The sequence below is a fragment of the Micromys minutus genome, assembly GCF_963924665.1.
Source record: "Micromys minutus genome assembly, chromosome: 1".
Lineage (NCBI taxonomy): Eukaryota > Metazoa > Chordata > Mammalia > Rodentia > Muridae > Micromys > Micromys minutus.
Window position 1 is genome coordinate 76,877,213 of NC_137969.1, and position 18,451 is coordinate 76,895,663.

General features: G+C 39.7%; 1 protein-coding gene across 1 annotated transcript; it reads left to right on the top strand.

The window, feature by feature from the left end:
- Nucleotides 1-55: 55 nt before the first annotated feature.
- Nucleotides 56-15,518, top strand: BLZF1 (basic leucine zipper nuclear factor 1). The gene is made up of 7 exons (XM_080941178.1): nucleotides 56-179; nucleotides 780-858; nucleotides 4,436-4,872; nucleotides 6,879-7,078; nucleotides 8,346-8,474; nucleotides 11,158-11,377; nucleotides 14,337-15,518. The coding sequence occupies exons 2-7, from the start codon at nucleotides 828-830 to the stop codon at nucleotides 14,520-14,522; spliced, it is 1,203 nt and encodes a 400-aa protein (XP_080797304.1). The 5' UTR covers nucleotides 56-179; nucleotides 780-827; the 3' UTR covers nucleotides 14,523-15,518.
- Nucleotides 15,519-18,451: the final 2,933 nt, after the last annotated feature.

Here is an 18,451-nt window from a genome sequence, read left to right on the forward strand (position 1 = left end):
CGGAAGATCATTCCGGAAATGAAACCCTGAGTACTAGGAAGTGATTAAAGTGGGCGAGTAGCCAAGTGTCAGGAAGGCCTGGGCGGGTTGGCTTCGGAATGCCAGAGGAGTTTACAAGTTAGCCGGCTGCTGAATGAGGGAAGAACCGAGCGGTGAACATTAAAATAAGGATATCAGAGGTAAATACTGGAGCCAGCCCGTGTGCCAGACGCGGTGGGAAGAGGGCAGTCTGGGTTGGAGTTCGGAGGCCATTGCGTTTGGATTTAAAGGTTGTTCTGGGAAGAGGATTCTTCTGACAGAGACACACTTGGGCTCATACTCCTCAGGAATGAGACTGACAGTCTTAATGCTTCCTCCCCTTCTCTTTTTAAACTCATGCCTCCCCACGCCTTCACCCAGTGCTTCTTAGACAGGCACACTCGCTATTTGGCATCGCATGGTCCCGGCGAAGTTTCTGACTTTTAAATCTCTGTTTGCCATTGGATAGAGTTTCAGGGTGCTTCCCAGGGCAAGGATTTGTGATGTTCTGGAAGTTAGACCGTGCACTGGATCGTATATATCTGAGAAGAGTCAGGTTTTAGGACGTCTACAGTCTAAACTCCAGAGAGCACTCAAACCTCTGCCTGGTTTCCCAGTATTTAGCAGGTATACATTACCGCCTGTCAGAAGGAGATAATGAAGAATGTGGGTACTAAAGGCAGAAAGGCTGAAAACATAGCTTTTAAAGTAGAAGCATACACTGTTGTTAAGCATTCACTTTCATATGTTTACATTTCTAGGTCTTCTGTGAAAGTCTTGGGTTGTATTTTTATTAGTTACAGGAAAAAATGACTACCCTTAAAAGTTTTGAAAATAAAGGTGAGTCTTTATGTTTTGATAATAATTGGGTTTTTTTGTTTTGTTTTGTTTTGTTTGATTGGTTGCTTTTGTTTTGGGGGGTGTTTTTTGATTTTTGTTTTTTGGGTTTATTTTGGAGTGGGAGGGCAGGATTCAAGACAGGGTTGCTCTATGTTGCCCTCACTGGCATTAAAGTCAAAGAGATCCATCCGCCTTGATTATCTAGTAAGGCAGGTAATACAACTGTTTGTCTTATTTTTACTATAATGTATCTATTGTTAGTGAAAAAAGATGTTTGTGCTATATGGATCAAGAAAAAGAATACCTATATTTATATTGTCACTTGTCTCCATCCTTTAACTACCACAGGAGAGAAATGTGATTTTTAGCAACAGTACTTTCCTCCCAAGCACTGCCATCTTAGGAGGGGTGGACCATTACTGCCAGGGCTCATCTCAAACCTAAAATAAGCAATTTAATTAAAAAATAAAGTTGTAGACTTCTACATTAAAATGTAGCTATGACAGTTAGTTTAGCAAACAGATAGTAAGGTCTGGGACTTTTAAATAATAAGGATCAGGTAAAAGTGACCCTATGAGCAAACGAATTTGGAAGTGCTGGTTTGAATTGGTTATACAAGTGTTTCTTAGTACTGTTAGAAAACCAGTGAAACACCAGAGGCTATGCATCATGCATAAGTGTGCAACACATTTGACCAAGCAACTGTTTTCAATCCAGTCTATAGAGCAGAGGTTCTCAATATGTGAGTCATGACCCCCACATATATATATTATATATAACATATAATATAAATATTATATGTTATATATAATATATAATATTTATATATTATATATGCACATACACACACACAGTAGTAGCAAAATTATAGTTAAGACATAGTAACAAAATGTGGTGTTGAGGTCACCAAAACATGCGGAACGATATAGAAGAGTCACAACATTTGGAAGGTTGAGCACCACTGGACTAGAGAAAAGGTCTGTAGCATATATTTCTAATGTAATAACTAAACTTTACTAGGTGATAATTGTGACATTTAAAAGAACATTAAAACTGGGCTTTGTGGCACAGGCTTGTAATCCCAGCTACTTGGAAGGCTGAGACAGGAGGATCACAAATTCATACTGTTTGGGCTACAGAGTCAGGTCAAGGCATGGACAACCTCGTGAGCTCCTGTCTCAGGATAAAACTGCTTTGTGCTAAACTGCTTGCTTACCATGCTAGGGCCTAGCCTCAGTCCCAGCTGCCCACCCTTGTGTATGCCAAAGGAATATTGTCTTAAAGCTTACCAAGTGGCATCTTCAGCTTACCAGCTGATTGTTTAGTTTACATATGTTCCAGAGAGTCTGTCTGACTATAATATAAAGGAGCTTTGGATTAATATTTTAAATGTAGAAGGGAAAGCCAAGTTGTTTTAAAAGTTTTTCCCTAAAGGTTTAAATAAAGTTTAGGTATGTGTTCACAGAGTAATAAACTCATTAATTAGACATTTACTTTTCTTCTTTATGCTGTGCACATTTCCTTAGCTGATAAAAGTATCTGTAACTAAAGTAGCTTCTAATGGTCCAGCTTGGAAGAGAGTCAGACTCTGAAATGCTATAGCATTTACTGTGTGTCTCCCAGCGGCCGGTGATAGAAGGATGGAGAAGCGCACGACAGGGCAAAGGTTATACCACAACCGGCGGGGGAAATGAATGTGATGTTCTGCCTGTGCCCGGTCATGTGACTTAAAAGCACTTCTGCTCACACATTTACACTGTCATTAGTAAGGGACATATTTGTTCAGTGATGGCCTCTAATCATGCTCTTCTCCTCCTAGAATCTAAAACAAAAATTGGTAAATTGTGATCCTCAGACCCCTTGAAAGGTTTGCAGGTAGTTCGTTGATTTTAAGCAGTAACTGAATCCATGTAAATCAAGTGTTATTCTGAATAAACTAGATTTTGTTTTTTTATTACTTACTTAACCAAAAGTGTTTTGCCATTAAAAGAAAAATAAGATGGTTTTGTTTTCTCATGTAAGTGCCTAGAAACTTTCTTCAGTTTTACTTTATCATTCCAAAAGCCTACAGTATTTCCTCTCGGGCCCTTTCCCAAAGCCCTTCGCCAGCCCCTGTGTAGAATGCAGACTACTGACCTTGCTGCCTCTTCACCTTTCATAAGGCCAAGGGAAGCCAGGGTGGAAAAGCCCCAGGCCTTGGATGTGTTTAACTGATGAGTGCATGATCACAGGAGGAGAGGAGAAGGATGCAGGGATGCTGGTGGCTCCTCGAAGACCGGAGAGCCAGGATTGGTGGTGTTCTTGGCTCAGCATTCTTCATAATTACAGAACTGGCACCGCAGGTTTTTGTCTTCTCGCTTGAAGGATGTAATTATTCATGCATGTGCCCTGAATTGCCTAGTACATATGTAATAAAGGTTTCTGTGTGTGTCACAGGGAAAAAAGGAATTATGAAAGGTAAGAAAATGAAAGCCCTGGCTCTGCCTGCTCACCCGCATGTTAGCAAGAGCTGGTGAGTTATTTCTGGTAGCCATGAGTTCTTAGTAAGTAGAACAGTTTAAATAAAGTTAAGAGTAAATTGGAATTGAAAGTTGATTGAACTTCTTGACTGAAATTTTGCTTAAAAATATTTGTCAATTATACATTGTTTCTTTGGCTTTTAACAAACTTTTTGATTTTTTTCTCAGGTTTCTATTATTTGGAGCTTTTTTATTTAATTTTTTTCTAAACTCCTGGATCAACTATGTTATGACTTGCCTAGAAATCCATTTTGACTTGAACCATAGCCAAGTATTCCATCTGCTTCTTATTGATCAAGCTCAGTGGGCTGGAACGGAGTTAATTTAGGGGAGACTTTTATTGCTTTTGTTAACCTATACATAATTCTACACTCTCAGATACCAATAGACAGTTAACAAAAACAAAAACAGATTAGGTAAAATTGGACAAACCTAAACCCAAGTTTTAAGACTATGAAAGCTAGTCAACCATGGTGCTGTATTAGAGGCAAAGGCAGGAAGAATCCAGACTGAGGTTGTCCAGGACTGCATGTCAGCTTTTCGACCAGCTTAACACAAACACACACACACACACACACACACACACACACACACAAACTTCTTTATTTTTAACCTATGAAATGAAAATGACTTATATCCCAGTGATGTCATTTTAACACTATCATAAGAGAAAGTCAGGATTATATTTTACAATATTAAGTAAACGTTGGGCAGTGATTTTACGGTGCCATAGTTGTCATAAGCCTCTTCCAGGTAGCCTGACTGGTCTCTGCTCTCCAGGCAGCTGGTCTGATATCCTCAGATCTTCGTAGCTTGGCTCCTGAGAGTGACTGCAGGCCTTTATTGTTGACTGTAGGGATGGAGGTGCCTAGTGAACCTTGCTATTTTCTGGGACTTCGTGGAGCTGTCCTAAGTTGTTTACTTCTGGCTTAAGGAGCTTTCCTGCAGGAGGGAGTATTTCAGTCTGGGAGGGAACTGCTACATGACAAGTAGTCTTGGGGGGGTTGTTTTCTGTCATTTCTTTTGGCAAATTGTCCTCCATTTAACGTCTTTATTAGGCGTCCTTACTTCGACCCCAATCCGAGGAGCAGGAGATGGAATGGAAACGGAGGAGCCCCCTAAGTCTGTTGAAGTCACCCACGGAGTCCAACCCATAAATCAACATGTCCTTCCGAGTCCACGTAAGAAAGTCCCCTCAGACAGCCCGGGTGTTCTTCAGCGGGGGAAGATTCTTAATGAAAAAACAGTGGGAGTCGAAGCTGTCAGAATATTTGTTCCCAAAGCTGCTATCTCTCACGACATCCCCACCAAGAACACCAAGGTTAAGTCCCTAGGACATCACAGAGAAGAACTCCACAGTCAGTCAGAGGTGGTCACAGATCCAAGGAAGGAACTCTCAGAGGTAAAGAAAGCTTTGGAAAAGCTCAAGAATTCTGAAAGGAGGCTACTTCAGGACAAAGAAGGCCTTTCCAATCAGCTCCGAGTACAAACAGAGGTGAGCAGCCTGTAGCTTCAATGAGTTTTGATCTTTACCTCTGGGCCTTTTAATCCCAGGCTAACAAACTGCATTTTCTCAGAAACTCCGTTTATCATAGGTTGCCATTTCTCTAAATACTTCCTCTTTAATTTCTCATTCTGCTTAGGGCCTCTAGAAAGAGTTTGTTGGGGAACCTTTCTCTAAACGTGATGAAAGTGGAGATTTGGGGAACTTTAGACAAGACTGCCTCTAAGTTATAAAGTAGGTTATATTCATAAACTGACCAAGTCAGTCTTTGCTACTGACAGAGTAGCAGTCCTAGTTTTAAGAATTCATTCCTGATACCTGAGGGTGGAGGATGAAATATGTTACTCGGTCTTCATTAATGATTAATAAGACTCAATGGCGTTCAGTTGTACGTTAGTCTCTGCAGCTTAATAAAATTGCTTTAGCCCTCCCTTGTTCCTGTTTAACCTTTACATCTTTACATATTGTTGTTGTTGTTAGGAGTGTGCATGTGTGTTCATGTGTGCTGTGTATGGAGGGTGAAGGGACTCTAGCAGCTTGAACAGGGCAAGCCTGGCTCCGGCAGGCCTTGCCTTCTGCATTGCCTCTGCCTTGTTAAAAACTGTTAGATTCCATCCCTAAAGCTGGCCACCAAAGTCCATTTTCTTATTTGTCCATGTCCTCCTCCTGAGGCTGACTACCAAGGTCCAGCTATCGAATGCTCCCTTCAGCTTACCTAATAAATACACCCAATCAAAATTAAATACCTCATGCTAACATGGGGTTTGCCCATGTACCTTCACAAATCAGTATTTTCTTATGTGCTACATGTGTCTCCTCTCTACCCAAAAACATTCCTTGGTCTCCCTCCAGGACAGGTCCTCTCCTCCCTCTCCCTTGTCCCCCATCTCCTGTCTTTGTCTCTTATTTCCTGCCCTTTGTACTTCTGGAGCAAATAAATCTTTGTGCTGAAAGCTTTGTCTTAGAGTCCTGAGCCTGTACCCTTCCGAACAGAGGGGATGCATTCTTCTTCACAAGTGTGGAAGTCAGAAGAACTTACATGGAACCCACTTAGGTTCAAAGGTTACAGGTTGTCAGACCTTCATAGTAAGCTCTACCCACTGAGCCATCTCTGTAGCCCAAAACTACATCAGTTTGCAAGATTATGTTTGTAACATAATGAATGACTAGTGTCTTATCCAAAAAGGCTTCATGAATTTAATATATTTTAATAAATGCAATTAATTTCTAAGTACAAAATAGAATATATTTATTTGTAAACATTTTAGAAGATTCAAAAAGGAGACTAGGGAAATGGCTGCATGAGTAAGAACGCTGTCAAGCATGGAGACCTGAGTTCAACTCCTCAGCACCCATGTAAAATGCCTGGCATAGCCAGGCATACCTCTCCTGTCAATTCTAGGCTGGGGTGGAGGCCTAGACAGGATTTCCGGTGCCTGCTACCCTCCAGCCTAGCTATGTCTCAATGATGGGCCTGTCACAAGGGAGTGAGTCAGATCTAGGGACACTGATGTCCTCCTCTGGCCTCTTCATGTGTGGGGACACACACACATACACACACACACACACACACACACACACACACACACCAGTTTTAAAAGATTAAAAAGAAAATTCAGAAAGACAACAAAAATAGTAACCCCCATAATTACATTGTCCAGATAGAAGTGCCTAACTGCCCACCCATATAAGCTCATTTTGTCTTAGTTATGGTATGTTTCTTTTCTTAAATTATTTCTTTTTATTGAAAATAGATTTCTATTTCACATAATTTATCCTGATTACAGTTTCCCCTCCCTTTCTCATTCCTATCCACCCCTTTTCTGTCATCTCATTAGAAAACAAACAGGCTTCTAAGGAATAATAGTAAAATATAAGATGTAAATTAACACATTGGAATAGGATCCAAAGGACACAGAAATAGATTCTCTGTCATAAGTTTGGCTACATTCAAACTTGTGACATTTCTTAAGCTTGGTCGTCTTCTTCCATCCTAGATAAACCGTGAGTTAAAAAAGTTGCTGGTGGCTTCTGTTGGGGATGACCCACAGTATCACTTTGAGCGTCTCGCCCGGGAGAAGAACCAGCTCATCTTAGAAAATGAAGCACTAGGTCGGAACACAGCACAGCTTTCTGAGCAGCTGGAACGGATGTCAATACAGTGCGATGTGTGGAGAAGTAAATTTCTTGCAAGCAGGTATTCCTCTGTTACAAATAGTGTCCCCTCCCCCGTTTTTCTCTCTGTCACCATTTTGACATATAACACAAAGTAATAGTGAAAATTCTGACTTAAAATGGTCAGCATACTTCACACATTATTTGATGAGTGGTACACCCCTCTGGAGGGCCATGCAGTCTCCTAGAGAGGTGATCGTGGTCCTCCTTCATTCTAAAATCACTCTTAGTACAGTAAACAAAACACAATATAAAATTAAATAATAGAAATATTGCGATCGAAAAGACAAATATAGACTATCCCCTTTCCCTTATCCCCCTCCCCCTTTTCCCCTCCCTCCTTCCCCCTCCCCCTTTCCTCCTCCCCTTCTGCTCCTCCTGGAGAGAGCCACCTCATTCTTACTTCCTAGGACAGTCTTCTCCACCCATTGTGCTCTGTTCTTGTAGCTCCTTTATCCATGTAAAGAGCCTTTCAACCTCCTTCTTCCCACACAGAAACAGAACACAGTCATTTGTGGCACATCTGATTTGCAAACTCTAACTCATGTAAAAAGCCACAAGGCCATAATGCCCAGGCCTCTGAACATGCTGTTCCTGGGAAGCTCTGCTGTGTATCTTGGTTCCTCATCTGTTCATCCTCTGCTCCACTCAGCTTTTCAAATGCCTAAATGTTTGCCTCATCAGATACTCAAAGGGTATCTTCTGGAGAAAACAAAAAGCAGGGTGTAGAAAGTTTTGTAATAAATGTTTCCTTCTAGTGAACACATTCCGTATATTTATTTTTTGCACATTCATGTTTTAAAAAAGTCAAATGCATTTTTTGAAAAAATAAGAACATTATATAAAAGGAGACTGAGCCTTGCTTAGCAGGGGGAAAGACTACTTTATTTTTAAAAAAAAACAAAAAAAAAACTTTTCAGTATTTTGCTGAGAGGAGAGTATAATTGAGTAGTGAGAAAAATAATTTATGTTTCTTTCCCTTTCTGTTTTTTTATAGTTAGAAGTGTCTACTTAGTAATTATAAACTGATACATTTAGAGTAGCATTGGTGTAAATTCAAGTCACTATATGAAAAATACTTTTCGGTCATTTAAAAATATTTTAATTGCCCCTGCTCCATCAGCTGTGCATGTTAACATGTTCTCATTGAAAATGGTAGAATTGCTGGGCAGTCCGAGTGTGTGAAATCCTGTCGTCAGCTTTAACTAACAATCACAAAGAAGCAGTAGATTAACTCTGTGTGCTTTATTACCATGGGGAAACTGGGTATGACTTTTACTGTGTTTCAGGGTGATGGCAGACGAATTAACAAACTTCAGGGTAGTTTTACAGCGTCAGAACCGAGATGCCCAGAGCGCTATACAGGATCTCCTGAGTGAACGAGAACAGTTTCGTCAGGAAATGATCTCTACCCAGAAGTAAGGCACTTGTCCTCAGACTCCTCTCTCTCTCCTTGGGTTTGCTGCTCTGAAAGGGTTTGTTTGAGGGTGGCCACATTAGTTACCATTCTGACTACTATACACTGTAAGTCTCACTTTAAAATAGATGCCGGAAAGGAGGAGCCCTAAAAACAGAAGATGGTGCTACATCTTACATTGTTGATAGGGAAAAGAATTATTACATCTGTAAGTGAGGGTGTCTCTGCATTTAAAAGCAGTTCCTGAATGTGGTTATGGTGGTTTGTGTAGTTTTGTCAGAAATCAAATGCCTTAGCCACGGCCATGGCAGCTCTTATAGAGAAAGCACTGAATTGCGGCTGGCTTGCAGGTTCAGGGGTTTAGTCCATGACTGTCATGCAGGAAGCACAGCAGCATGCAGGCAGACAGGGAGAAAGAGCTGAGACTTCTACATCTTGATCCTCAGGCAGCAGGAAGAGACTGTGCCACATTGGGCATAGCTTGAGCATCTAAGTCAGAGCCCGCCTCCAAGGGACACACTTCCTCCAACAAGGCCAGCCCTCCTACTAGCGCCACTCTCTATGAATCATTCAAAACATGAGTCTGTGGGGGCCATTCCTACTCAAACCACAACACCAAATGACATACCTGTTTTTCCATGGAAGAGCTATTTGAAGTCTTTATGTAGTATTAGGACATGTCTACCTAACTTTACATTCCAGTACTAACAAGCTAAAGTCTTTAAAAATAATAATAATAAATAAATAAACAAATGGGCAGTGTTCCTTAAAAGAACTTTGTATTTTTATATAGCTAAATAATTAGCAATCAATCATATGGGAAATTAGAAAAATGAAACATAATATATTAAAGTTCAGAAATTTTTTAGAAGAAACTAAGGTGTACCTCAAGGGAGATGCTTGTCTGAGGCTGGCCATGATGGTGCAGACCTATGATTCAAGGCTCGGGAAGAAGAGGCTGAAGTACCTGAGTTCCAGGCCAGGCTGGGCGATGCAGCAAGATTATATCTTTAAGGAGATAGAAAGGGAAGTTCATTTGGGGACATGAGGAAAGTCTCATTAGTAATTTGAAGTTCCAAAAGGCAGAATCAATTCAAACTAGACAGAAGTGACAAGGAACACCAATGCTGTTTTACGAAGGTAACTGAAGAAATGTCTAGGGTGACGTGGTGGTTATAGAGCCTGCTGTGCTTTAGCCTGGGGTTTGTGTGGAACTCCTAGCAACAGGAGCTGCCTCTGACTCTTCTGCTTCCTCCTGGGACCCTGTTCCTCCCACTGACTTGCCTCATACAGTCTTGATATAAGAGTTTGTGCCTAGTCTCACTGCATCTTATTCTGTGTCTGGTTGATACCTCCAGGAGTCCAACAGTGGATCTGGGGGACAGGGGAAGTGGTGGTGGGGCAACTGGGTAGAGAGGAGGGAGAAGAGGCTGTGGTTGGTATCTATTATGTAAGAGAAGAATAGATAAATAAGAAAAAAGAGAAAGAACTGCTTAGCCAGTAAACTGCAGGAAGATGGTACATGTTAAGTATTAGGACTGCAGGCCTACACACAGTAGATTGAATAGACACAGCAAAGACAGTAAGGGAATGATAGTGATACCTCTAGCCAGTCGAGCCAGTGATTTAGATAAGCTCCACAAGAACATTACTGAGGTTACTGAGCAGGCATAGGAGGGGTGGAGAGATGGTTTGGCAATTAGTGCATGCTACACTTGCAGAGCATCTGAATTTAGTTCTCAGCTCCATGCTAGGCAGCTTATTACCACATGCAACTTCAGCTTCAGGACATCTAATACCCTCTTCTAGCCTCTGTAGGCACCTACACTCATGTACACACACAACCCACACACACATAAATAATTTTAAAATAAAATAGATCCTAAAAACTAAGATATGTAAGTTCATTAAAGCAATTGAAATTGTAGTTAAAAACCAACATGTGAAGGAAATTCTAGCCCCGATGGATCCACCAATAATAATGCTAATAATCATCTAAAGAAAGAAAGAAACACAGTTGTACACAAATTCTTCTAAAGCATAGAAGGAAAAGGAACAATTTCCAAATAATTTTTGGAGCAAGCATTATGATAACAGACTAGAGACAGAAGCAAAAACATGTAGACTTTCTGTCTTTAATGAACATAAATGTAAAAATCCTTAATAGAATGTTATCAAATCAAATCCAACAATGCAGAAAATTTATACAAGTGCTAAAACTCTGAAATACACTAATATCTGTAATTTCTATACCAAAATATGATTACACTAAACTGTACTGCTTGATTCAGGGTTTTAGGTAGTAACCTAGTAGATTAACAAGTGTCCTATAACCTATGTGACCAGATGTCCTGAATCTTGAATTCTGAGCAAAGATGTTTTGTTTTGTTTTGTTTTAATATTTATTTATTTTATTTATATGACTCTACTATAACTGTCTTCAGACACACCAGAAGATGGCATCAGATCCCATTACAGATGGTTGTGAGCCACCATGTGGTTAGCAGGGAATTGAATTCAGGACCTCTGGAAGAGCAGTTATTGTTCTTAACCACAGAGCCATCTCTTCAGCCCACAAAGATGTTAAATGACTTCTGAAATAAGTTGCTCGCTTACTTTCTTTTATAGGTTCTTAGATTTTTGTCTTTTTATCAGTGTTTATTGTTCATGTATGTTCTGTGCAGATTTTTGGAAGAACTCTTGGTCTCCTTACAGTGGGGGAGAGAGCAGACATATTCCCCTAACGCACAGCCCCACAGCACAGCAGACCTAACAGTCACAAACCACAGGCTGGCAGAAGCAATACATGCTCATCTGTTGGGAAATGTTGGCATTAGCCATCAAAGGAAGACTCCAGCAACAGTAGAATTATGCAGTACCCCAGCTGAGAGAATGGCTGAAAAGGTAACACTTTCTCTTTCATGCACTGTGGAAGGTGTTCTAGGAGCTACAAGATTCTTTTCACCCCTTACTGAAAGCAATGTGTTATGTGTGGCATTGGGGAGGTTTGAAATGTAGATCTTAAATTTGTTTAGGAAAAATTTCTCCTCTGACTCTTAAATTTCCAAATGTCACTACTCTATCCTAAGGAGAAAAATATAATAGTTTTAAAAGAAGTACCCAACTCCCATAATCCATTATGTTATTAACTAGAACCCTTCTGCTATTAAAATGTTAACTATTAACTCTGTGTGACCTGTGATCATAAGCTCATTTTAGCTCTTACTTGTTCATTGTGATTACTTCTGTGTTTCCCCATTGGTCACATCATTACGTTTAATTCCTTTGAGCTGTATATCTTTTCCCATCTCATTAACTTATTTTGCTGGCTTCTCTTTTTCTCTTTCTTTGCTAGTTTTCATTCCTAAGTACTTGTTCCCATATCCTTCTCCCAGGTACCCAGAATCCAAAATTTGTGTCAGTTTAACTATTTCTCTTGTGGTACTTCTTAGATTACTACTTCCTGTCCAGCATATGACTTTGATTTCTAATTCATAGAAGAAAAAGAAGATACAAGAACAAGCCAGCTTAAATGAGGCCTAGTTGCCTACCTGCATTATATACATTTCTCTCCCAGGAAGAAGTGTCTCTGACTTAGCTCTGATACTCTGTTATGTTGTAGTAAATATTAAAAAATAAAAATGCTTATTTCTTTTCTGGCCCTGAGGTCTCACTCCTCAGGTCCAACCCTGATATGGAACTGCACTTCTGGCACCCAGTCTGAGCTGTCACCATGGCCCAATTTGTCCATGCAACTCCCTTCCCTTGGCGGTTTACTACCACCTGTTCTCCTCTTCTGTTCCAGGGTATTTCTGTACCCCAAAATTTCACAAATACAACTCTACAGCCCGATAGCTTTTCATATAGGTTTATATATCCAACTCTCAATCCACAAACCCTCTACACAACAAGATTGCAACAAATAGACAAAGATATAAACTGCCTTTTTATATAAGATACTAGACCTGTAAAATCCTTAATGTTCATAGTTTTTTAATACCAATCAATCCCACCTGGGTCCAGCAGGTCCTTGGGAAGCTCCATGTTGCCATGATCTTCCCTTCTGTGGTCTGACCTCCTCTCACCTCCTCCGACCTCTCAGCCCTCTCTAATTCCCTTGCCCCGCCCAGTCACTGGCTTTCCTTTATTTTACTAATTAAAATGGGAAGGTTCAGTTGGAGTCATGTGACTAGGCAGCACTTCTTGGGGAAGTGGAATTAACATTAAAATACTAACAGCTTCAGGACAATCTACAATGTTATTGCATGATCCTCCCTCTAAAATTACTTAAAGGCTGGAGACTATGTTTTACTATGTTTCCTCATGAGCTGGTATTATGTACATAGTAGGTGCTCAGCTACTTACTAAAAAGATTGGTATCTAAAAAGTAAACTACTCAAAACTTGTTTGTTCTTTCCTACTATTACTTTGTTGGAAAGTTACGCCATGGTGTACTCAGTTGCTGTCAGTATCTTTGTGTGTAGTTGGCTTTTCCCTCTAAATGAAATCCTTCTCTTGCCTTGGTTTCTGTGACTAGGCTCCACCTTGTCTTCTCTGCTCTCTGCTTTCTTGTGCAATACTGGGTGTGCTCCAGGCCTGGTCTAAATCTGCTTGTTCTTCTGTGTCCTTACTCACCACATTCCCTCATGTAACAAGACCGACGGACGGCCTCTTCTCCTTGCCTGCTTCATGACCTTCCAGCCTAACTACTTCAGGAGCTGTCCTTTCGGAAATAATGCAGTAGCTTAGTCTCTGCTCTTCCTCCATCTGCTTTAAATGCCCACCAATTTCCATCCTCCATGCTGGGTCCCAGGATCTCTGCAAGACTTAAAATTCTTCCCTGTCATTTTCAGGCTAAAATCTAAAATGCTTTCTGCCGAATCTCAGTATCCCACTGAATTCCCTTAGCATTTTATTTTTACTTTATAGACTTATAATATCATAGCACATTCCATACTTGGAAACCATTCTTTTCCCCTCAAAGTTTACAAGAAACATTACTCTTTCCGACTTTGGTTGTCATCTAGCATTTTACTAAGGTCTATAAAAATAAAAGGTCTGAACACTGAATTTTAAAGGCATAGTTAGCAATGGAAGCCCTATAGTCCTAAAGTAGTATGGCAGCTCTAACATGATGCCAAGATTCTTTAAACAGGTGCTAGGGCTTCTGGGATGTGCTGTTAACTTAGAAGAGGGGACAGTCTGCAGAGAGCACGAGGGGAGGGAGGACGCCCTTCCCTGCTGCTTCTGTCAGAGTAGCCTACCCGGCGCAGTGCCTGCCTCCTTTAAAACATGACTCTGCAAATGCTTATGATTAGTTTGAGAATTCGAACATGAGAAATAAGGGCTGGGAACCAAAAGGTTATTCTCGGCCTTAGTTGCCCAAGGCTTTGAGTCTCAGTAGAGGAAACAGGAGAAGTCAGGACCAAGGAAGAAATGAAAGAACAAAGTATTATTGTAAACATAGTTGTTAGCATAAAATTGAAAAAAGGAAAAATGAAGGGCCATTTATTTTACCATACACAAAAACAGCATTTCCACAGAAGGATAAGTCTAATCCTTATAAACAGTTGAACAAAAGGGAGAAGAAAGGCAGGGAGTGCTTTTCGGCTAAAACAGAAAATTGATATCATATGAAGTATAATTCATAAAACTGCATTTTTCTCTTTTTTTTCCTTATAAATATGTTACTTTATAATTACTAAAACACAGTGTTATAACTAGACATCATTGCTGAATTCATTCAGATGTCTTTTTTATGATAGCTCCGTAAAACTATGAAACTGTAGTTATGGATCGGTGAAACCCAAGGCCTTTACGGTGCATGCTGTGTACATTTCACATGAACTCTTGTTTGTCTTAGGTTCTGCGGATTTTGGATCCAGTCACCTGTTCAGAAAGCTCTCCGGACAACCCATTTGCTGACTCTTCACCAGCCACATTACTCACTACAAAGAAAAATATTGGACGTTTCCATCCCTATACCAGATATGAAAATATAACTTTCAATTGCTGCAATCACTGCCAGGGAGAGCTTATTGCTCTTTAGTGTGTGGTCTATGGGAGGCTTGCTTAGTACCCCACAGTCACTGTTTGGGAGCCTGGATTATTAGGATGCTAGAAATAAAATCAGCTCATCTTTATATAATACATACCCATGAAGCTATTCCATGTACTGGATTCCAGATTATTTTTCTTAACAACTATCTCAGGGTAAGAAAGTGAAGCTATATAGATATACTTAAAGTACAAAATACTTCCCAGTACATAGTATTTATACTAAAATCTAAGAGGATTTTATAGCTTTCTTCTAGGCCCTATATTATTATTGTGTTACATATTTTATTATATAAACTATAAACAGGTTTCATTTTGTGCATAAAAGAGAAAACAGTCAAATTTTAGCCATGCGCTGTAAAGGGATGTGGCCATGTCCACCCCTTTATAGAGCAAGTCTTCTAGTGGAATAGCTGGGGTACAGGAAAAAGGGATTTGCAGTCCCTTTATGGTCACATTGTGGGTAAACAAGAGGCCTTTAGAAACACGGGGATAAAGGGTTAATCTTTCTAAACAAATATATTAGGAAAATAAAAAAGTATTTTGGATCTACAACAAATACTTCAACTAAAGTGTTCCATGCTGTTTGGTTTTTACAAGGCTCCATCTTCTGCATTGTTGCAGTTGACAAAGGAAACAGTCATAATTACCAACTCATATTGGGTGTTCAGCACAACAGGAGCACCTAGTTTGCTAATAAAAAAAGATCTAGAGAAAAATGTAATCTATCAGTTTACACGTTATTAAATATATTGTTGAATATTTTATCCATAAGATGCTCATTTATTTGCCTTTACATATTCATAAAAATCTGTTATCAAAAATATACCTAATTTTACAAATTAGTTGGAGCAGTGCCTATAAAAGAAATCTTCAAAAGACAAATCTGGTCGAATCAAAGCGTATTTCAGTGTCAAAACCTACTATTTTTGTCTGACTCATCTGAGCCATTTTTATAGCTTTAAATGGCAATAAAGTTCCTATTTCTTTTGTATTCCTCTTCCAGAATAACATACTTTGGCTTCAGTCTTCGTGTGGCTTTTACTGTTTATGCTGGTTTGTTGCCTTTTCCCTTCTTAGAAATGGAAATTTTCGTGACGTTGAACTTGACTATGATTTCTTGGGTATAACAACAAAAGCACAAGAGATTTAAAAAAAAAAAAACTAAATTTAAAACATTCTTGCATTGAGGTACATAGTAGCTCTAGGAAAGGGAGAAAAAAAGAATAAATTATACTTCTGAGAAATGGCCAGAAGATACAAAGAACTGTAATTCAACAACCAAAAAACCTACCCAGTGAGAAGTGGGCAGAGGCTGAAGAGATACCTCAGCCTGTAGAATACCGCCACATGAGAACCCAAGGCCAGACCTCCCGGCACTCAGAACACGGGGTGCAGCACTACACACTTGGAGCAGAAACACGTGAGTGGAGTTCATTGACCAGTCTCTAGCTGAATTGATGAGCTTCAGGTTAAATGAGAAACCCTGTCTCAAACATCAAGGTAGAGACTGATGAAGACACCCAGTATATAAGCATCTGTTCTTGACAGGCACATGTGCACACTCAGCATGTACGTGTGCCATAAATACTGGCAAAAATGAACAAATTATTCGTTACCTGAAATACACATATATATTTGAATAGCAAATAAGCATGTCAGAAGATTGTCAGTATCAGTAATGCATGAAGTGCAATCATTACCGTTTTCATGTAAGTAGGATGACTGTTAACAAAATAGGGTGTCTATTAACAAAGAAGCAAGATGGCCGCTGTAGGTGAGTCTGAACTGAAGCCTGGAACTGCTGTGCTTCAGTAGACGTGTGAAACAGCTTTCACTGAAGACAGTTCAAAAGGAAAAAATCTTTCCTGACCCATCATTCTAAGTTTATAGCCAAGAGTATAGGGGCTGTCATAGATGTTTGTATACCAGTTTCTTTAGGAGAATCGTTCATGGTTGCTAAAAGTTAAATATAATCTTACTATCAATCAGTGGTTGAGTAAATACAATCATCTATATGACAAGGAATATTCAACCTAACCTCTAAAATGCACAGTTGATACATGCTATTTACACAGATGTTACATGAACTAGGTTAGATATAAATGGACAAATGCTGGTGCTGCAGTCTGAGGGAGGGCAGGAAGAAATACTAAAGAATATTCATATTTTCAAGAGTCCATAAAGTTGAAGAGGGGTGTAGTGAAGAGAGTGGAGGAATTAGATAGGAGGTAGGTGTGATCAGAAGCTACTGTATATGTATTGGCTCAGTGGATAAGTAATTCAAAATGCATTAAAATATAACTGAATATGTTAGACAATTCTTTCTCCTAAGAAGGATCACAGGACACCAGCAGTCACACTTACCTGGTTATTAGGAACAATGAAATCAGTTAAATTGCTGTGAGACTACATAGAAATGGGGGTCTTGACTGAAACTGTAAAATGGTGTGTGGACGGGAACACTGACAAACTAAGTGTTCTATACACTGCATTCCTGCCTGAGGCCTATGTCCAAGAGAAGGCATTCTTAAATAGTTGTACTAATACAATGCTCACAGCATCTACTCACCATGCCCAAACGACAAAAATGCTCTAGGTGATGAGTATATGCACAAAGCCCCACCCAAGTATTACATATTTTCTTCCATAAAAAGGAACATGTGTTATGTTGTGGATGAGCAAAGCCCTGTGCTAAGTGGAAGGAGCCACATATAAAAGACCATGTTTTCAACTCTCTGAAATGTCTACAAGAGGCAAATCCATAGACAGAGTATCTACTCAGAGGGAGCCTCAGGGCAAGAGGCCCTGGAAGGACCTGGTTCCAGGGAAGCCATGAAAGCATTTTGGAACCACAGAGAGTTGGGGCTGTGTAATGTATGAACAAGCTAACCGCTGCTGGATTGTGGGTGTAGAAGAATTACTTTTATATGCTGGGGTCACCTCAGCAAACTTAGAGAAAGTTTGGAGCCACTGTACGTCACTGTCTTACTCCCCCGCTAGCCCCCATCACACCTACACTATCACCAGGAGTTTAGAAATCCTGCTTCGCTGTCCCATTCTACCACTTCCTCTTGCTCCCAAACACAACTCGAAGATTTTCCCCATTTCCTTCTAAAAACAAAAGATTTCGTTCCTTAAAAGTTAAAACATTTACTCCAGATGGGGACAGGTGGGTCTTTGAATTTTTTTCACAAGTATCTTCACTCACGAGTCAAGTACTTGGGTACCATTCAGTTGTTCTGCATTCAGTTTTGCTTCTAAATCATAACAATCCTAAATTGAGTATTGCACAATACGCCCTTGGATCCCAAAACCAATTGTAATGAAATATAAGACCACTTGAGTGCTACAGAAGATAGGCACAGGGCATGTGGTCCACACCTGCAATCCCAGCACTTGAGACAGAAGCAGAAGAATTCTTAAGTTCAAGGCCAACCTAGGCTACATAGAAAGACCCCCATATCATCAAAACAAAACTAACAATCAAACACAAGACTAAACCATTCTCTGCATTTTCCCATTCTTGTAAACTACACGTTAGAGTTTGTGAATGAACTCACATTTATATATGTAATATATTATTATGAATTTATATAAATATATTATGAATTTACATGTGTCATAGTATTGTATTATATAAAACATTTACAATAATTTTAAAACAAGCCTAAAACTATCAGGAACTTTTGTGCACAAAACAGAATGAAGTGTAGAAGAGCTGTACTGTCTCTCCATGGTACCAGCAGCTGATATTTGTTCTACACTGTTTAGCACACCACCATTAAAATTCAACTTTGGCAAATAAACTTTTGGATAATGCCTTGATAGAGACTGAAGTCATTCCTTAAGCCTTATGAAACGTTCTTCTGAAAGATCTAAGTGTGTATGACATTTATTTAGTGGTGGGATGTGGGGTGT